General features: G+C 54.9%; 1 protein-coding gene across 3 annotated transcripts in view; it reads left to right on the forward strand.

The window, feature by feature from the left end:
- STARD10 (StAR related lipid transfer domain containing 10) overlaps positions 1-20,255 on the forward strand; it is a 48,539-nt gene extending 28,284 nt beyond the window's left edge. Inside the window, exons 1-6 of one of the 3 annotated variants that reach the window (XM_074954472.1) lie at positions 7,756-7,884; positions 13,703-13,850; positions 14,580-14,683; positions 16,029-16,146; positions 17,433-17,485; positions 18,893-20,255. In XM_074954472.1, the coding sequence (XP_074810573.1) occupies positions 13,709-13,850; positions 14,580-14,683; positions 16,029-16,146; positions 17,433-17,485; positions 18,893-19,120 (645 nt within the window). In that variant the 5' untranslated portion in view covers positions 7,756-7,884; positions 13,703-13,708 and the 3' untranslated portion in view covers positions 19,121-20,255. Of the gene's footprint in view, positions 1-7,755; positions 7,885-9,214; positions 9,227-13,702; positions 13,851-14,579; positions 14,684-16,028; positions 16,147-17,432; positions 17,486-18,892 lie in introns of those variants that run through there. The other 2 variants (XM_074954475.1, XM_074954466.1) reach the window with 2 other exon arrangements.
- Positions 20,256-21,196: the final 941 nt, after the last annotated feature.

The following is a 21,196-nucleotide window of genomic DNA, read 5'->3' on the forward strand; positions in this document are numbered from 1 at the left end:
GAAAATGTACCCACGTAACCCGCACACCTCTTGGGTGTGGTGGTCTGTCCCATCTAGTGTCACAGAGACCCCTTAGAGAGAGGTTAATGAGTCTGCTCTACAGCCTTAGCTAAGGGCCAGTTGGCTCTTAGCTCATGTGGTAGAGGCTCAGGCACTAAGCTCTAGAGGTCCCAGGTTCAATCCCACCCGCCGCTGACCCGCGTCTGTCGGTGTTACAAGTGGGATGAGACCTCTGGAGCTTAGCTAAGGCTGTAGAGCAGACTCATTAATCTCTCTCTAAGGGCTCTCGGTGCCACTAGATGGGACAGAGCACTGCACCCAGGAGGTGTGTGGGTTACACCTGCTCCCGCACTTGTGTAAACATTCCATAGGAATGATCCCAAAAAGCCTGGTTCCCCGTTGCCCTGAGGACACCCCTTGGGGAGAGGGTGATGTCAGGGACTGTGAGGTCTTGACCCCTGGTTCACAGGGGCTATGCAGTTCTGACCTATTAACACCTGCCAGAATAGCAGCTGAACTCAAACGGAGGATTCCAGTCCTGGGGATCTGATTGGTCCCCAACCTCTATTTAACCCAAGTACAGGAACAGGAAGTTGTCCATGTCACTGGGTTCTCCCTGCTTCCCCTGGGACACCTGCTTCTGCTGATCCCCTGGTAACCTGCTTCCTGACACCTGACTCTCCGTTTTGCCCTCTGACTTTCTGGTATCTGACTCAGCTTGACTCCTGCTCTGATCACTAGGTCAGACCACCCATGCCCTGTCATGACAGCCAGTGCCAGGCTCTTAACATCCTCCCCCCATAGGCTGGAGCGCTCTCTGCTCATTTTTAGCTAGTCAAGCCAATCTAATTACACTATCTTGAGCATGCTAGCCAGGAAACCATGGCCAGGGCTACTGCTCAAGGCTTGCTCAGATCTGCATTCTGGCTAGGCTCCAGAAGGAATTCTGCCTAGGACACTGCACAATTAAGTGCATTATCAAAGTTTTTTATATCCTCCTCTGAAGCCTCTACCTTGGCCACTGTCCAAGCCAGGATAGGGGACTAGCTGGACTGTGCTCTGATCCGTTGCAATGATGTTTAAGTGCATCATAATGTTAGTGGGTCCTTGTTTGCAAAACTTGTTAACAAATGATATTCTCTCCTTCTCTCACCCACTTGCAACACCAGCTGCATATGGTACTCTACTAATCTGCGGAGTGGTTATGTCCTGCTAAACAGCTGCCACGTTCCACCACAGAGGTGGCTGCATTTGCGTGGAACGTGTAGAGTAACATACTCGGTATGCGTTTGTAAGCTGCTTTTGTAGTCCCCCTATACTGAAAGGAAGGAATTTGTAAGTTACTGTGATCTGCACTGCCTGCCCTGAATCTTTGCAAAGCCAGTTCTCAGAAGGCTAAACGAGGCTGATTGAACAGCCCTATGTGAACAAAGCCAGGTCCCATGCGGAGAGCTGGCCCCGGGCCTGGCCTCACCTGGAAACAAAGGCTCTCAGTTCAAAATGTCTGGAAACTTGACAAGGGCACTCGAGAACCATCTCTTCAGAGCACAGGCTGGTAATGGGAAATGGAGCCTTTTACCTATCGCGCGCCAGTTTCAGTCCAGCTCCAGCTAGCACTGCCTACTAACAGCTGTTTTGCAGCCTCTGTGTGAACCAGGTTGGTGGATTCTCTCCGCCCAGTTCCTAGTGATCTGGGGGTGTGTAATCGCCAAACCTTTGGCCACTATGTGGGCTCCTTGCTAGCGACAGCAGCAGCGGCCAAGGTCCCGGAGACGGCCGTGCTGGAACAGGCTTATGGACAGGGCCGGGAGGAAGCTGGTTCTGCCACTACCCTGACCTGGCTCTGCACTGTGGAAAGAGGCCTCCTGTCTAGGGATGACAGGCTGGTTCTTTCCTACCAGCTGATCTGTCCCATGCTGGGGTGTCTGAGCACCGTATCCCCTGCTCCAAAGACCCCTGGGCTTTCCAGGCCCTTCAGGCTGCCTTGCCACCCTTGGGGAAGAGATTGGACATTTCTCTGCTCTCCTGGGGAGTGGGCCCCTCTGATGCACCCGAGCAGGGCAGGAGCTGGGACTTCCAGGGACCAGGCCTGGGATCTGAACTCTGCATTAGCAGCAGATTAAATCTCCTGTCTAGGTTTGCAGATTACAATCCACAACCACCACCTGACTGACAGTCGTGCAGCCACTGGGAACTTCCCACCAAGAGCAAGGATTGAAATTGAACCCTCCTGCCCTGAAAGCCCAGCCCCCTGCCACTTGAGCGAAAGGAGAATCTCCATTATCAGTAATCCATATAGGGCCTATGACATACAATTGAAACTCCTTTCAGTGGGTAGCCATGTCTATACGCCCTAGCTAGTTCATTGCATGCTGCTAATGGATTAGAAACTCCAGCACGCCCAAAAAGAGCTCCGCGGTGGGCTAAAACATGCGCCTTTCTCTTGCTGTAGTCCAATCACTGATCTTGCCTGTTGCTAGATAAACCTTTCTTTCAGTGGAGTGACGCACACCACAGAGATCTGCGCTTCTATGCCAACCCAGCGCATCGTGCCAGACAATTAAAGCTACGGTCTCTGCCTATGCCAGCTGCCCTCTCTAGCTTGCCTTTGGTACAGGAATCCAGTATCCCAGGCAGAGACCTGGCTGATGTCCCCGGCTGGGAAAAGTGCCCATGGCTAAACGGCAGGCAGGGGATAATGTTGGATCCGTTTTCCTGGTAACCCTTTCTTTGCCTGACACGTGATCCAGGACGACACTCGGGGCTTTGATGTCTTTGTGTGGCTCTCACTTGCTTTCTGTCTGCCCTGCACCCGGCTTTGTGTTTAGTCTATAAAAGGTGGCAAGCAAATGAAAGAAAAGGAGTACTTGTGGCACCTTAGAGACTAACCAATTTATCTGAGCATGAGCTTTCGTGAGCTACAGCTCACTTCATCGGATGAAGTGAGCTGTAGCTCATGAAAGCTTATGCGCAAATAAATTGGTTAGTCTCTAAGGTGCCACAAGTCCTCCTTTTCTTTTTGCGAATACAGACTAACATGGCTGTTACTCTGAAGTAAAGAGAGCCATCCTGCCTGGGGGGCTCTTTAGAAGGTCGACCTAGGAGTAATTAGCGGAGGAAGGTTTGATGAGGTCATTGGAGCGTGGTGGCCCGGGAGATCTGAGTGAGACTGCCCCAGTCTCACTCCCTGCACCAGCAATGGCTACGACAGGCACAGTGCTAGCGGTGTGCTCCGTTCTCAGTACCTTGCGGTGCTCAACAGTGACCCTCTGGCCAGTTTGAACAGTATCGGCTGGCACTCCAAAGGAGGCGGGTTAGGGAGGTGTTAATGGAGCAATCCAGGGACCTAGATTGGCACCGGTGTTCTTCACCGGGCAGCCTGCGGGTCACCCTCTGTGGGGTAACTCCCTGTATTGAGGCAGACTGAAAGCTATATAGGCAAATATCTCAAAGTGCTTTACAAACCCATGCCATAAGGATCATGGATCACTGAAATGCAGCTGCTTCTGGGGTGGAACGCAGCAGCTGTTCAGCAACACCACGCTACGCTTTAGTCGGAAACTGATCTCTTGAGAGCTGTAGCCCTCGGTGCATTCCAAACTACCTAGAAAGGCCAGGTCTATGCCTCCAGGAGCTTGCAGTCTAACTCGGGCGAGGAGGTGAACTTAGCGTGGCTAATTGAAATGACAGGGGAATTTTAGGCAGGGGATGTAATTGTCAGATCTGGAACTCGGCCAGGACCCTGAGGTTAACATCTGGCAAAAGGTGCCGGGGGAGCATTGTCACTGGTGGCCCTAATCTCTGTTTTCCATCTCATCTGAATGCTGGCTGCCCCAGTAAAAATAAACGTGGCTCTCTGGCATACTTAATAGATACAGTCTGTGGTGTTAATAACGGGAACGAAGCTCTCCCTGTTTGTGTCTGTTTAGTCGAAGCTGCAGTGGAGATGGAGACCGCTGACTAGCTCAGATCAAAGCTGGTCGTCTTCAGAAAAGATCAAATAGCGGGATGGAAATCACTTCAAATGTATTCTGGGGAGCTGGGCTCCTTAATTAGCTGGAGCCCTGGAGGAGGACAGCAGGAGCCCTCTTCAAAGCAGCTCTCCAAAGGAAGGGGCCTGGTTTGGTGCAGCTCTGCATGACACCACCGCCTGACTGCTTATGAAATCAGGGGGAAGTTCTTTTCTTAAAGTGCCACCTGACACCACGGGGGTGGGGATAGGGGGGAGAAGCAGGGCATTAGCGCTGGGGACATAGAATAAATCAACCATGTGCTCCAAAGTGACACGGGGTGAAAAACGGAGCCTGGGGGCACAGTGCGAAGCCTGGGGGAGGTGGCTGTTTTGCAGGACACTCTACTCGGGCTGGGGATCCCCAGCCCAAATCAAGGCCAATAACAAGCCACTGGGTCACTGTGGACTCCGTAGGACGTGGCCTTATCTTCCCCTCTAACCTGCTCCCGAGTCTTTGCTATTACTGGTCTCCCCTGGGACTTGGTGGCCCATTTTTCCAGCTGCTCTTGCCGTGAAGAACTCGTCTCTTTGCATGTAGCCGAATCTTTCATTTCCTTAGCTCCAGCTTGTTGCTTCTTACCTTGCCTTTCTAATACCCTTCTTGGCTGTGGGGAGTAGGACTTCGCATGGCACGGCAGGGACAGCGACACGCCCTATGGAATAGGGGAGATGTTTTATGATATTGTTGATACCGATATTGTAAAAGTGCAATGAATCTTGCCAGATCTCGCGGGTCAGCTATCCGTGGAGAAGTTATAATTCCCTAACTATGATGATCTTGTTGATATGTTATGTACCACCTTTCATATTATGGGTCATAGATGCCCTACGTATGTCTGTATTTCTAGATTTGTGCTGTGTTTCTGGGTGACACCCCATATCGATTGGCATCAGCACTGCTTGGCCTGTTCAATGGCCCATCGAGGGTCATCAGCTATACAATAAACCCATTGAAAGACCAGGGATTGCACCTTATGAGTCAGCAAGACCTGTAGGGGCCTGTCTATGGACAGAACTCTAAGGCTTTTCCGTGCCCGATTGCCATGTTCTGTGGGGCTTGTGTTTGGGACACAGGAAGTACAAGCTACATGGCAAAAGGAATATAAAAGGCAGCTGCATCTTCTCCATTTTCTCTTCATTCCTGCGTCTGGTGTGACTTTGCTACAACCGAAGCTCTGAACAAAGGACTGAATGCCCCATCAAAGCTGTGGGTGTGATCCGGAGGGACTTGTAAGCCAGCGAACGTACCAATACTGCTAAGAACCTGAGATCTGGACTTTGAAGTCTCTGTATGTCTGTGTAGCGCCCTCGCGCATACTCACAGGTGTATCCGAATCCGATCCGCTATCTGCAAAAAATTATCTGCCCATCTCTGCATTCGTGGGTGCGGGGATATCCGCAGCTCTCCCCGGGTTTGCAGGGCTCTAGCTGGGGGCTGGGATGAGACTCCGAGGCATCTTCCCAGCCGGAATCCAGTCGGGGACAGCCACGTGGGCAGCTGTGGGGAGCCCATGTGGAGTCACAGACCCGCCACCTGCCCTTGGGGGCTGCTCTCGGCCCCCCTCTCCACGAGCAGATGGAGGGTCTGCCACGGCGCTCTGGCTGGGCTCCATGCTGGCCTGGCTGGGGGAAGAGGGGAGACCTGTGGAGCTGTCCGGCGGCTGCTCAGGCCCCCTGCCCAGGGCAGGAAGAGGGTGCCCGCTGTCACTGCATCCCTTCATTGCATCCCCCCGCACCCCATTTTCCCCCCCCCTCACTGCATCCCTCCCCGTCCCATCCCAGCCCTGTACCCCTTACAGCGCTCTCCCACCCATCCTCTCCACTGTCCAGAGCCACCACCCCTATGTCCCTCACCCACCACAGCCCTGCACCCCATTCACCTCCATACACTGCTGCTCTCCCGTTATGTCCCTATGCACCCCTGTGCCCCCACATCCTCATGCACCTGTAGCCTTCTGCCTCCCCCTGCATCCCCATCTGTCCCACATACCCCCCCCCACACCCTCCTCTCTCCTTCACTGCCTCCTCTCACCCCCACCCTGCTCTCGTCCTTGGCCTCTTTCCCTCCCCAGCCTCTCTCCTTTGCTGCCATGCCCCCGCCCCGCTGCATCTTTTCCCCTCCAATCCACCCTCCTCCCTTCCTGGCTGGGTGATTTAGGCAGCCCCTGGAAAGTGTATGGAAAAAGTGTCTCTGTGTAGGCAAGTGTGAGTATGCATTGTATGTGTGTAAGAGACTGTATGTCTTTGTGTAGGGAGGTGCGTGTATTGCGCACGTGTGTATGCCTGTGTGAATACAATTTGCAGCCTAACTCTTTGATTTTTATTCCTTTTGCTGGCCTGCGCACAAAAAGATTGACATAAAATATGTGTGTGTTCATTTCATAGCAAGTTTTTAAAAGAGGAGGGCACTCTAAAAGCAATGTATTATTTATTTCTTAAAAAGTGAATGATGATGACTAGTAATCGCAGAAGAGCGGATGTACCAGACATTTCTCCCCACCTTTGTCTAGCTACATTATAAACTCTTTGTTGCAGACTCTCTCTTTTTATGTGTCTGTCCAGCACCTACCACCCTGGAGCCCTGATCTTAGCTGGGGTCTCTAGGCACTGAACAACAATTGTAATATTAAATGATGTGGAAGTACATGTGTTAGTGCATGCCAGACGTGTACACATGAATACACGTGTGTATCGGCCTGTAGGGGGTGAGAGTCAGTTTCTACAGATTTATTGATATAGGTATCTGGAGAGATGTGCATGTCTGTGGTTGTGCTCTATGGATTAGTATTTGGGCTTCAGGAGTGGGCCTTTAATGGACCCATTGCAGCTGTGATAATGTGTGGTTCTAAGGGAGCAGGGGGGGTGGAGTGAGTGTGGGATGGGGCCTCAGGGCAGGGGGCGGGGCAGGGCAGGGGTGTTCGGTTTTCTGGAATTAGAAAGTTGGCAACCCTAGCTGCTATCCACAGAAATGGTGTATGGCTATAAAGCGAGTACCCATGGAGTTGCAGGGGTCTATGTATGTGACTGCATTACCATTTAACAACTCTCTCTTTTCTTTTCTTCTTTATAATAAACCTTCAGTTTTAGACACTAAAGGACTGGCTGGCAGCGTGGTATTTGGGGTAAGATCCAAACCTGTACTGACCTGGTAATGTGGCTGACCCTCTGGGGTCAGAAGAACATTTTGTATATGTGAGCAGAGTTTTTAAATTAACTTCTCACTGTACTGGACCCAGGTGCTGATTGGGAGCCAGAGAACAGGAATGCAATAAGGGGGCTGTGTGATTTCTTCTTTCAGCTTCTTGATAGCCAGTGTGGAGATCAGACACACAGTTTGTGACTGGCTGGGGAGTTTAACTTCACCCACCAGTCTTGGGACTAACCATATCTGCTCTCCTTTTTGTAGCCTGCCCTGACCTTGCATTTCCAGTGAGAGCTGCCCCAGACACCATGGGTCACACTATCCCCTTCCAATTTCAGTATATGATCTGTATATTTTGCAAGGAACTGGATAGTGTCTGCACCACTTCCCTCTTCTGGGAAGATTCAGAACTACCCATCTGTGTGTCACAGGCCCCATACAGCCAACAGCAGAAAGAGATCCCCCCTTAGCTGCAAGCGTGAGGGCCCCGTGACTTCTGAAGCAGGAGGACCTGATTTCCATTCCCTCTGTGGCTGTGAAGCTCTGAGCAGGGTGTGCAGCATCCTGATTCACATGCAGTTCTAGCAGACTGCAGATTTGTTCCAATGCTGTACCTGTGAGAACACCACCGGCTTTTCCATAGCAGCCCCACAGTGTGAGCTGAGATTTCGTCCAGCTCCTGTTTGCTCCTAGGTGGTTCTTTGCTTTCCAGATACTGACCTGGGGGCAGGTAAGGTTGGCTGTTTGTCTTTCCTCTGCCTAGACATGTGACTCCTAGCACTGAGTCGCCTCTCCTTGCATGCAGCCCTGCTGTTCCCATCCTGTCATCTGGCAGCTTCTGTTCCACATCATGGCACAAAGCGCGTTGGTTTCTCGCTGTCTGCTGGGTTGTAAAACTACCTCGCTCCTGTGTTCCTTCGGAGCTGCAAGGAGGTCTGCCCCTTCAGTCTAATTGTGTGTCTGGAGTCTCTTTCTTCCTCCCGAGCATCTCTTGGTGGTGGCTATGTTTATTTCCGCTTTGCTGTGCGGGTGTCGGTCCCATGCCACATGGAATCATCTCAAGACCCCTGCTATTCTTTTGCAGCAATCACTTAGGGAAAGAACAGCTGTGATAAATGTGCTGGCCTCCACGGGAAGAACGTGTGGCCGTGACTCTCTGTATTGACCAGAGCAAATACCCCTTGCCTTAGCTCCCCAATCTCGCGAGTTCCGGGCCGCCTCATGCTGCATGCACGCTGACTGCCGTGCATCGAGCGACCTGGCACTACAGTTCCTGCGTCGCTGTCCCCCCCACCCCCCATTTCGGTGGCTTTGTCCTGATCTGTCTGAGTTTCTAGCCCTAACCTTGTGGGATCAAAGCGAGTGACAACGAAGGATTGCCCCAGGTTTATCGAAGAGTCAAATCCCGACTGTAAGTAGTAATGGTGGTAATCCTGGGGTAATTTTACAGCTCGCTTCTTAGCCCTCTCCCTGAGCACCAGCAGGGATTCGCTCTTCATAGCGGCTGGGGCTGGAAGATGAAAGGTTTTGGTGCTGGCTGGCTGGACTAGGAGCACGCACTTCATTAGGAGCGTCCTTTTTATTTCCAGCTGTCTAATCTGATCTGGTTCTCTGGCCCTTCATTGCCATGGTATCTGAGTGGCTAGCTCCAGACATTTAGCCTGTGCTTGGCACAGGAAATCTATCACAGAGGAAGTTCGTCTGTCTGTCCCCTCCCTTCATGGTGTGTGTTCAGGAGAGTTTAGTGTCCCCAATTAACAGGATTAATACAAACCAGAGCAGCACATTGTGATATTCAGACTTCAGCCCTACCAGGCACCCCAACACTCGCCTGCCTTCTCTTTGTAATAATCATAATCTCTAGCTCTTACGTAGCACTCCTTTTCATCAGCAGACCTCAAAGAAAGCTTTCCAAAGAGAGTCCGAATCATCCTCCTCTCTTACAGATGGGGAACCTGAGGCACCGAGGGGCTGTCACCCGGTCGGCCAGTGGCAGAGCCGTGAATGAACCCAGGTCTCCTGTGTCCCACTCGAGTGCTGCAGTCAATAGGCAAGACTGCCTCTCAGTGCTGGTAATTACCCCAGCCCTCCTTGCCCTCCTGTGAGGAACCTCTGATGAGGGGTCCATCCTCTGCAATCATCTGCTGCGTGGGTCCCACACGGTGCCTTACCGTGGCCGCAAAGCATAGAGGGTTGCATGACTACATGTCTCTGCCTCCCGACTCTGCACCGTCCGTGGGGGTAAAGCCAGAGCTTGGCTCACCCATTCTCCTTAGCAATGTCCTGGTCCTACACGGGAGCCCACCCGTCCTCTGATGCAGCAGGTGCAGTTGTTGGGCACTCCTAATTCAGGCCTGCGCTGTTCTAGTCCTTCTCTGTGGGCTTTCATCTTGGGAGAGACTCTCCCCTGGCTGCCTGCAGCTGCTGGTGATCTCCTCGGGCCGGGTGACGCATCAACTCGGCTGTGTCTACACAGGGGTTTTTCTGATCTTCCACCGCTGCAGCATCAAGGTTGGGAGTAACCCGCTCCACGCAGTGCTGTCTCCCGGAAGTGGTGGCTGGGCCACAGAGCCCGTGACAGCGTGCGCTCACCGAGCTCTCTCTGCTCGCCCGGGAGAGCCGCATGTGCTCCGAAGCCGAGGTCACAGGTGTGGTCCCTGTGGCTGATTGACCAGCCAGGGCGCAGCGTTGCTGGAGCACTACCGTAGCCAGGGTGCGGGTCTCTCCCGGGGCTGTCAGGGGGGTGCTGCCCGGCGATGTGCCTGGACAGTTCTGACAAAGGCAGCCTTGCCCCCCCGGCCTCCCTCGGGGACGAGCAAAGCGACTCCGTGCAGTCGGTGTTCCTGGGGCAGGTGGCTTCTGAGCAGCCGAGTCCTCCATCGCACACCCACGCGCCTGGAGCGCCCCGGCCCGGAAAACGTGCTGCTGAAAGGGACTGATCCTCTGACAGCCTGTTCGCGGGGACCGAGTTCGGAGAGTTTGTCTGCTGCTGGAGGTGGCAGTGGGGTTGGGGCCTCAGAATAGAGAGGCGTCCGTGCAAGGGAAGGCTGGGAGCGAGCCGGGGGGGGGGGGAGGGTTCGGAGGAGAAGGCCTGGCTGGGGTTCTGCGCTGAGGAATCTGTCGGGGTGTCCGCTATGGGACACTGCTAATGCAGTGGGGAGATGGGTGTTTCCTGAGGGCACCCTGTCCATCTTCCCCAGCTGTTTGAGTGGGAGTCACCAAAACAGACCCTATAATTAACGCACCCTGCCTGTCCCTCTGACATCCTGTGTGCCGTGAACTACCCCATGTCCTGTGGTGTGGGTGGCTGGAAGGAGGGCGGGGCATTTCTGGATGCCAGTTGGAGGAGAGAGGCTTGGAGGTTGAGTGGTCGGAACAGAGGCCTGGGGGCCAGGGATTCCCAAGCTGGTAGATTTTGAAGGCCAGAAGGGACCATTATGGTCATCTAGTCTGACCTCCTGCGTAGCACAAGCCAGAGAACTCTGCCACCGTAATTCCTGCATCAAGCCCATAGCTTCTGCTGGAGCTAGAGCAGAGCTCTTAGAACGACCTCCTGTCTTGGTGTAAAGACTCCAGACGATGGAGGATGCGCCATCTCCCTTCCTAAGTTGTTCCGATTGTTAATTCCCCTCCCCGTTAAATTCAGATGAGCAGTAAGGCACGAACTTTTATCTACCTTCAGCTCCTAGCCATTGGCTCTCACTGGCTCTTTTCTGTTAGATCAAAGAGCCCATGGCTATCAAATCTCCTCCCCTAGTAGGTACTAAGACTCCGTGATCAAGTGACCTCTGATCCTTCTGTGGAATGAGCTAAATCGAGCTGCTTGACTCGCTCGCTATAAGGCAGATGGATTTTCCTGACCTCAAATCGTTCTTGTAGCTCTTCTCCAAAGCCTTTCCGATTTTTCCACCTCCTTTTTGAGACGCAGACCCCAGAGCCGTACCCAGCACTCCAGGAACGCCGATGTCGTATGCAGAGGTGACGCCCTCGCCCGGCTCCGACTTGCTGTGCCTCGCCTTATACGCCCCAGGGTTGCGTTGGCCCTTTTAAGGCATGGCTGCGCCATAGCAGGGCGTGAGCCTCTCAGCCTGGGCCAGCGGACATGAGCAAGCAGGGCTTGTGCTAGTGCACGGAAAATAACGGTGTGGGCACTGGCGAAGGGCCGGATCCACCCTGCCCGCCAGCTCGGGCCTCTGCCGGCTTGGCAACATCGCGGCTGTTCTTGGCACAAGTCTGTCAAGCTGGGCTGGACTGCTCACTCCAGCTGCTGTGTAGACGTACCCATAATTGCGCTGGGAGGTCACGTCCTGATCCCTGTCCTGCCATGGCCTTGCCCTTTGGTCCCTGATGTTGCTGAACCTCCCGGGGCCTCTGCTTCTCTGGCCGTAAAATGGAGATAATCAGATCTGCCTGCCTGGGGTTCAGAGGATCTGCTGGTTACCGTCTGTACGATGGTTACCACAGATAGTGAAGGGGAGGTGGAGAGGAGCTGACGCTTTGTATTTTGATCAATTAAACCTGCCTCTGACCCCGTTGTGCCCACTCTGGGTTTGGGTCACATTCTGGCTTTGATTATCTAATTGATCGAACAAACTCTGAGGCTGCTGACTTCAGGCAGTTGAGCTTTGCCGTTCAGGGGGAGAGGATTTAGAAGGCATTTTTGCCTCCCTCCACTCCTGATGGGATGGACAGAGAGAGGGTGAGGGAAATTTAACTCCAGCCACCCTATGGCGAGGATGGTTTTGTTGCTGTGAGCCAAAGAGCCATTGACGGAGCATATGACTTGTCCGGAGTCTTGGCTTCTAAGATGCTGCAGCCATCGGCTGTGTTTTCATCAGATCTCGCGCGCTAAATAGGCTGGGTCAATATATGGACAGGAGATGGGCAGGAAAATCCAGGTGGCACAGAGAGCAGTGCTGGGGATTCAGTAGGTGGCTTCCCTCTCGCTGGAATCCGTACAAAATAGTGGCCAAGCCTGGCCGCAGCGGGTGTTTTGTGCTGCTGACGTTCTTAAGGACTTAAATATCCCATTTCATACTGTTTTCCCAAGAGCAGGGATGTTGGCTCCAGTGTCCTGGCTGAATATCCTATCTAGTGATATGGGACTGCACCCCACCTCGCTCTAACTACCCTTCCCCGCCTTCAGTGGGGTACAGCATTCTTCACCTTCTCTCCTAAACGGGTCTGTAGCTTCTGCACTGCGTTGCTAAACCGCTGCCACATTCCTCCCCAGAGCTGGCTGCATTTCAGTGGTGAGGGCGGAGATCCCTGCCTGTGCCTAGCTATGAAGTGCTGGGAGAGACAGGCCTTCTATACGCATACGTTAATCCTGAGAAATGGCGCACACCCCACTCTCTGTCGGCTCTTAAATCAATGACTCCAGCTGGACGTTGTCGTGTGGCGTGGATTTCCGCGTTGAAGCCCTGCAGTTGCTCCTCCGTTTAATACCCTCTGATCACAGCTGCTACACTGCTGGCCTGGTGGGGGTAGGGGGGCATCCTTTGGGAAGTAGTGCTGCTCCATAGCCAGCTGTCGATCTTCAAACCTCTTCAATCTCCTCCTGTCCGACCCCGGTGATGTTCCCGGTTTATGGCGAGACTCGGGACTAGACAGCTCCCTGTTCCTTTGCCAGAGACTTGCTGTATCTGATGGCAGCTGCACCGGGCCTGAGTGAGGCAGTGCAATACAGACTTTGTGACCCAAGAGGGAGCTAGCGGCCGCGAGGCTTGGATCCAATTATTCGTTTGTAGGGTGCCAGAAACCCAGAGGCCCTGGTCGGTGCCCGCAAGAGAGAAAATGATTCTGCTGTGGGCTTGATTGACTGGAAGGGCAGGGGACACTTACATTTGTCAACCCTCTGGAAAGGGGGCTGGCCTTCAAGTGGGCTAATCAACACGGGACGTCTGGGGGGGAGACTGGTCTAAATAACCCGACTGGCCTTGCGGTGCGTTCTCGATTCAGAATATTGGTGTTAGCCAGCGACCTGCATTTGTGACCGTCACACTCCAGCACTGGGCTCTGCAAGCGGGAGCCACGCCTTGGAGGTGCCCCCCAGCTCCCTGTCCCATGAGATGGATCACACCTGTGTAGAGCCCATGGGGTGAGATGTGTGCGGCTCGCTGAAAGCTTCTGGAGGGGGTAACGGGTTAGATCAGCCCTCCTCATGCCGTTTATCTGCCGTGCGTATGACACCCATTGCCACCGTATTGGAGCACTTCACAATCTTCAGTGCCTGGGGCAGAGCATTGTACAGATGGGAAATTGAGGCATGCAGTGTCTAAGTGACTTGCCCCCTGTTACAGAGGCAGAGCAAGGGGAGGGGGGAACATGGGAGACCTGGGTTTGAGTCCTAGTTTGGTGCCTAACCCCTGGCTTGTCCTTCCTCTCTGATCTGCAAATATTTCCCTGCCTTTGCAGGTCTGTGCCCCCAACAGCTTGCAGTCTATGGGCCAGGCCAAGCCGGTCCTGTAGGGTACCAGGTGTCGGCCCTGAGCGGGGCAGTGGCCCTTTTTGCATGTGTCAGGTTCTCACCCGGTCTGTCTCTGCAGTGCAGGATGGAGTGCAAGGACATCGCCGCGGACACGCTCTACGACGTGCTGCACGACATCGAGTACCGGAAAAAGTGGGACACGAACGTCATCGAGACCTTCGACATTGGGAAGCTGACCGTCAACTCGGACGTGGGCTACTACGCCTGTGAGGAGCCGGGGGGAGTGGGCCCCAGGGGAAGAGAGCCCCCTCTCCCCCCCAAAATCCATGCATCAGTTGTACTCAGCGGCTGCTGTAGAGGATGAGGCTGGTTAGCGGGGCGCTCTGGAGGGGATTGACGTGGGCACTGCCACTTGAGCACCAGGCTGTGCCCGGGGTTTGGACAGCGTCCATTCAGTCGTCTCTAGTGAGCCTGATCCGCTGGATTTAGCCTGAATGGAACCACCAGCAAGGAGGGAGCGGGGCCAGGGACACCGAGGGGACAGCGTTGTCCTCTGCTGAAAGGCTGGGGATGGGGGCAAGGGATCGTAGGTGGTGGGGAGGGTTAGTGGTGTGGGGATGTGGGACCCAAGCATCCTGAGGAGAAGCACAACGTAAATGTTCAGATAAAGAAAAGGTCCGGGGAACATATCCGGGTGGGGGCGATGGGAGAGGGAGGTCTGGGAATGGATACTAGTATGGGGCTGATGGGAGATCTGGGACTTGGGCCTGTCTCGGAATGGGTGTTAGTGTGGGGCCGATGGGGGGGACCTGGGCCTGTCTGGGGATGGATACTAGCTGGGGGCTGACGGGGCAGGAGGATCTGGGACTGCTTAGCGACACAGAGGTCGCCCCTCTCTCTCCCCTAGCTCCTGAGGAATTGGGTGGGGTAAGTCTCTTTTTTTATCCCAACTCAAGAGCCAAATCCCCTTTCTTCTTCCCCATCTCCCTTCCCAGGGAAGTGCCCCAAGCCCCTGAAGAACAGAGACGTCATCACCCTGCGCTCCTGGCTGCCCACGGGGGCCGATTACATCATCATGAACTACTCGGTCAAACACCCCGTGAGTGCCCTGCCCGCCACTGACCAGCCGGGGGGTGGGATGGACGGAGCTGGGGGATCGGAAGGGATCAGCTCGGACCGTACCTTGCCTGCAGCATTGGCTCAGTAGGACACAGGAGGCTACAACCCCACATGAGCCCCAGCATCACAGGCCGAAACCCTGGCAGGGCGACTCTGCGAGGCATTAAAAATCCCCTAAGACCAGGGGTTTGCCCCCAGTGTCCTCTCCCGAACGCGCCCCCTCCTTGCTGTCGTGCAGCAAGCCAAGCACTGCCGGGGCCTTAGCGCACTAGAGATGGCTGCATGTGAAAGGAACCCCAGAAACATCAGCTGTCCTAACAATGCTTTGGTCACCCAGGACTTTCGCGACCAAGAAGTCTGATTCCCTAGGGTCACGTGGAACCTCGCAGCAGGGCTGGAGCTCGGGTCCTCCGGCTCCAAAGGATAGTTCAAGCGGCAGGGGCCTAAGGGAGACTCTCCGTTAACTCCTATATAATGTGGCCTCTGACACACAGCTGGGCACGCGTACCCTGTCCAGTAGAGGGCAGTATTGCACAGGCATGCACCCGCTGCCTCGGTTCACCTCGCTATTAGTATAACCATAATGCAGCTGGAAGCGCTGGTGCTTACACCACCGACAGTGCCTCGTGGCGCACCGTTGTTCCCTAGGGAAAGGGTCTCTGGTAGATCTCTGGTGGGGCCCTGGGTTAAGTCGTGCAATAGGCTTTGAGCTCTGCGTGGCTGGATTTAATGGTCTCGGTTTACTGCCCGTCCACGTAGATCATAAAACCGGCACATAATCTGGCCCCCTTGATCCTAGCTGCTTAGGAGAGGCCTGGCCTGGGCGGCAGGGAGAGCCGTGGGTCGGAACGGCGGCCCCCGGCTCAGCTGTCCAGCAGCACTACTGCTCCCTCACCCGCCAACGCTCTGAATCCCACACGGAGTCGAGCCACAAAACTGGAATCTGCTTCTAGGGTGCCCCAAAGTTGGGACTTCTGAGCTTTTGCTCCAGCCCCTGATATAAAGACACAGGGTCTAATCCTGCATCCCCTGATTTCAGTGGCAGAGCTCCTGTCCTCTTCCACCACCTGCTAAGCCTGCAGGGTTTGGGCTCTGGGTTCTGGCTGAGCTAAGGCCCTCAGAGTATGTGTAACACAGGGTGAGTGAACAGCCCTGTCTTGAGTTGACCTCACTGGGAGGCAGCTCCCCCTAGCTCTGGGGATGGGGGGGGCTAGGCCTGGGCTGCTTACCAATGGATCCTCTGACTACCCAGCTGAGGGTGCATTATCCAGTCCCTTCCTTGTCACAAACAGCCTGTTTCTGTTCCCCTTGCCCCCTCTCTGCAGAAATACCCTCCAAGGAAAGACCTGGTGAGAGCGGTGTCCATCCAGACAGGCTACTTGATCCAGGGGAGAGGAGCCAAGAGCTGCTCCATCACCTACCTTGCCCAGGTTGACCCCAAAGGTAATCGCGCGGCCTGGGGTGGTGCTGGCTCCGAGGGGCTGCAAGGCCCTATCAGACGCTATCAGAGCTCTTTCCCCACCACTTTCCATTGCTCGCGGGTCCAAAGAGCTGTAACCACATCGCCTCGTCCCTTGAGCTCCCTGTTCATTTCAGGATCCCTGTCTGTCACTAAACCCCCACTGCCTCACCAGCGTGTGGGGGGGAGCCGTCTCTGGTGCAGCTCCCGCCCTCTGTAGAAGTCTCCCTGTATCTCTAATTAGTTCTCCCTCTTGTCAGAAAATCTTCTCCCGTCTCTTAACTTACGGCCAATCCTCTCAGGGCGCTGGGCGGCTGAGGGATGCTCTGCAGAATATACAGTTCTATTGCACTAGCCTAATAAGCCTAAAGCCTTGCGAGGCCTAGGAGATTTGTGCAGGGAACCTGAGAGCAGAACCCTGCCGGTTCGCAGGTCTCAGGTGGAAATCCCAGCTACATTTGCCACTAGTCGAGAAAACTGCTCCCTCCTTACCAATCTTGCCTTTTTGGAGGGGAGGCGTCTGTCTGTGGTGGGAAGCTGCGGAGTAAACCGCATCGCTGAGGCCCTGCTGTAGCACCCTCCATGGTGCACTTGAGTGGTACCATCTCTTCAAGGAAAGAATTCATTTTGAGCAGCATCAGGGAAACTCCCTGGGTGTAAAATCCCAGGGCCCTGCCAGGTGCAGACTGCAGTTTCTGCTTAGAGCGAGGGGCTCCCTTTACAGCGGTGCTCAGGGAGATAGGCAGACCCCGGCCCCCCCGCCCCTCTTCTGCATGCTCTGGAATGGTCACTCCGTCTCAGACTTACTCTGCCATCTACGACCTCTTCATCTCCTGACCTCCTCCTCCTTCACCCCACCTGCTTCCTCCACGGCTGCTTGCTCTCAAGGTGGTCTTGACCTGTGCCATCCCTCAAGCAGACTTTTCTATGAATGACCCCTCCCAGAATGGCTTTCTTCAGACCTCAATCGCGTTAAGGGCTGGAATTGGCTCACTGCCACTCTGTGAAGGTCTAACCCACTGGGAGTGTGTTACAGGTCCCCCTCTGTGCTGATCCACAGAGGAACTGAATCTTCTACAGTCCCAGCTACAGAGCTTCTGTTCTTTAGCTCAAGCTGTAGCAGCTCATGCTTCTAGCTTTGGAGGTTCGTGGTTCAATCCCTGGTGTGTTGGCCAAACCGGCGGTCATCTCCAAGGCATTTGAGGATGTACTGTGCGGACTAGCTGTGGTATCAGGTCTCTGCCTCATTCTTCTTGTCTCTGTTATGTAGGTTCTTTGCCTAAGTGGGTGGTGAACAAATCGTCTCAATTTCTGGCTCCAAAGGTAAGTGTCCCAGTCTGGCCTGGCTATCGATTCTATCCCATGTTCACATCTCTCGCTGTAGGCGTCGGGTGCTCTCCTCCTTTTCTGAGATACCCTGATCTCCTGGCTCTGGATTGTAGCTGTCACGTCCACAGATCCAGCAAACGTGGCCGGCTGTAGGACGCTCTCAAGTCTTTGCTATCACGTGGTCGCTTTGGTTTGCCATCAGCCCAGCACTTAATGCCTTAGCTCAGGTGGTGAAGCTGTTCAGGAATCTGTCACCTCCAGCCTCTGCCTGGAACAGTGTCCGAGAGTGATGGATGGTGGCAAATGGAGATACCTGCTACTGACACCACAGTTTAATTAGAGCCCCAGTGATTTCTGCCTCTTGGCTGGCTGGCTTTGCTACCTTTGTGGTAGCCACCATCCATCCATTTCACCCGAGAGCCGGTGAAGAGGCGAATCCATCATAGTCTAGAAGTAGCAGCCCAGGGAGAAGATGCTGGGTGTCAGGATGCCCTTTATCCCAGCAGACCAAGGCGCGATGAGATCCAGAGGCTGGCAATTGAGATTAGAAAATGTCCCAGATGGAAATTGGAGATCTCAAAGAGTGAGGGTCACCAAGCACTGGACCTGCTGCTCCGGGGCAGTGGTGAAGTCATCGCGTGGCGGTGGGGTGGGGTGGCTCTCTAAAAGAGGGTCTAGTTCAGGGTCTAGTACAGGTTCTTGGTAAGGGTGGTTCTGGTGATGTGGGTGGGGTAGAAGGCAGATTGCAGCCAGAGAGACCCCCACTGGACACGGCTGCCTTCGGTGTCCAGTTATGCTTCTCCCTTAACTAGGATGAGACCCCACTGCCCAGTTCACATAGGTCACCCAAGGGACTTCAATCCCTGCCCACCTGGGCTGGGGAGGAGTCATTTACCCTCCTGTGCTCTGTCGAGGATGCCGTCGGGCTCGCTGGTCAGAGCGGTGCCTTGCGGATGGGCTCGAGGCACCACGGTCGATTCAGTCAGCCACGCTGCCCCTCCTAAGCCAGGGTTGAGGCCCACACTGGCTGCAGAAAGCATCCAGGTGGGAAGATGGCAGCCATGACATGGGATGCCATGCATCCAGGTGGGAAGATGCAGCCTTCTTGACCCTGCACCGGTCCCTAGTTGTTTCCTAGCCTTGGCTCTGACCAGAGGCCGCTCTAGACAATCTGCAGCCTTCAGCAAAGCTTGAGTGTACTCCCCGCTCCTCATAGGCCTAGGCCGGCAGGTTGGACCCGGATGACCCTCCATCACGGTGGAGGGGCAGCCAGCCCACGCTTGAGTAGCACCCAGTGGCCAAATCTGCCACCCTAGGTACAGATGCCTCGTTCGCTGATGGCTCGAGCGGCTCTGACCTGTCTCCTGCCTTCTCTGCCCACTCTCCCCCCCCCCCCCCCAGGCCATGAAGAAGATGTACAAAGCCTGCCTCAAGTACCCCGACTGGAAGCAGAAGCACAACCCTCACTTCAAGCCCTGGCTGTTCCCCGAGCAGAGCACCCTCCCCACCGTGGCGCTCTCGGAGCTCTCCATCCAGCATGCCGACTCGCTGGAGAACATCGACGAGAGCAGCCTGTCCGAGACCAAAGACGACCGGGGCGAGGGCAGTGACGAGGACAGCATCAACTGAGCCGCCCTCGCTTCCCCCCCAGCCCCTTGCCCCTCCGCACCTGCCCAACCGGGTTCATTTTGTCTGTGTATCCAGTGCAGATCGTGTAACACGCTCCCCGGCCCCATTGCTCCCCACCCCAGCTAACGGGGCTGCTGTTAGTCAGGGCATTTCTCAAGCAGGCTGGGGATGGGAGAGGGACTTGTCCCGCCCTGGATGCCAGAAATCTGGATTTCCCCAAGGCTTAGCCCTGCTTGTGCTTTAGGCCTGGACCCTCAAAGGTATAACTCCCACTGGGCATTAGGCGTCGAAATACCTTTCAGGGTCCAGGCCTCTGTGCTTGGCAGTGGGAACACCAGCTCTCTAGCACCGAGCAGGATTGATGCCCCATAGCTTGAGGGGAAACTTGTCTCTCTCCTGGCTGAGGAAAGCAAGGTGTGGGGGGGAATCCGTGGGACTGCAAAACCGTCCCCATGGGCCGATGGGCCAAGCTACGTTCAAAATCAAACTCGCGGGGCCTTCTGGGAGCGTGAGCCACCTTCCCTGGTCTGCCCGGCAGCACGGGCTGGGCACTGCCTTCTCAGAGGGCAGGGGACCATCAACGTGCACCAGCGCGGTCAGCGTTGAGGGAGAGTCCCTGCCTGCAGGGAGCGGGGAATGGAGCCCATGAGGGGGGTGGGTGTGTGTGTCAGGCATGGTTCTACCAAGGGAGGAGGTCTTGGGAAACCTCTGCCCTTTGGTGAAGGACATGACTGAAGCGGGATTGGCGCTCCCGGAAAGCCGCATGCTCCCCAAGTCGTTAAATGGCTGTCTCTGTTTTCTTTGTTCTCCTGTAAGAGTTAGAACTGCCTTTTTCTGATTGGGACCAGTTTAAGGGACCCATCTCCCTGGGGGGGGGGTCCCCAGCTGCTTTGGGACTCTCCAGAGAGGGTGGGACCCCTAGGAGTCCTGGGCTCTCCTGTGAGAGGGGACCCAGAGGTCTTGACATCTGAATATTTTCTCTGCGCTAGAATTAGAGGCCTTGAATCTGGATTTTGAAGCTGGTTCCTTGAAAACACTCCCTGAAAATCCCGTGTTCTGTTTCATGGGGGAAAAGGAGATTTTGTACCTTGTCCTGGAGCAGTTTATTTAGGAATAAAACGAATAAATCAGGCAAGCCGGATGGCTCAGCGTCTTCCTTACCGCTTGGTCGCCACCCATTGGGCCCCTTGCATCATCAGACCCGCTGCTTTCTCTAACCAACCTGGCAACGAGCCCCAGGTGGAGGTGACGGCAGCTGGGGATGTGCTCAGATTATTGTCCAGCTGGGTCAAGCTCGTGGAAGGGAAGTCTCCAGCTGCCTGCCCCTGCTTGGCTTCGCCCTGCTCTCCGGTGAAGTCTCAGGCTGGATGGTGCTACCCTTGGCTGTGCCCTTGATGCTGACTGCGGGGAGGGAGTCAGAATGGCCGGGGGTTGGTGTAGCTGGTTCAGCCATCTCCTCCCAGGCACCGCTCTGAGGGAGGGGGTCACAAGGGGTGGAAGCAGCTGCATGGGGAGGGTGGTCCCAGTGAGGAGGGTTTTATTAGCCATGGCACGCCTGCGTGCTTTCCCCGCCCTTGGCTGCACGTTCCCTGCAGGTGACTGGTTCCCATCCACTGACTTGTGGCCCAGCGTTCTGGCTCTGGAGATGGGCATGCTAAGATCATCCGCCCTGCTGAGTTTCACTGGGATACAAACCTGCCCCTGCAACCTGAATCTCACAGCATGGAGCGAATACAGACTGAGCTCTGCTGGGCCCCCGCTACCTGCCTCCCCTTCCACTGCGAACACCTTCACTGGAGCTTCGGCTGTTCCCGATCCCAGCTTTGTGGTCACAGCTGACGCCCCAGCTGGGCATCAGCCCAAGCATACGTGAGCAGGAGGCAGCTGGCACTGGCTGGTAAATGTCGGTGAGTAATTAGATGGCCTCATTCTTTGGGAGATAGGAGGAGGGAGATAAAGCCAAGTTTCTGTCTGGTCAGCTGCATGGACAATTGGCCTCAGGCCGTTCTTATGTTCGTAGGAGAGGCCCTCTGACCCACAACTGAGCCGTCGTGGTTACGGATTGGTACTTCTCGA

Source organism: Natator depressus, chromosome 1 (assembly GCF_965152275.1).
Source record: "Natator depressus isolate rNatDep1 chromosome 1, rNatDep2.hap1, whole genome shotgun sequence".
Taxonomy (NCBI): Eukaryota; Metazoa; Chordata; order Testudines; family Cheloniidae; genus Natator; species Natator depressus.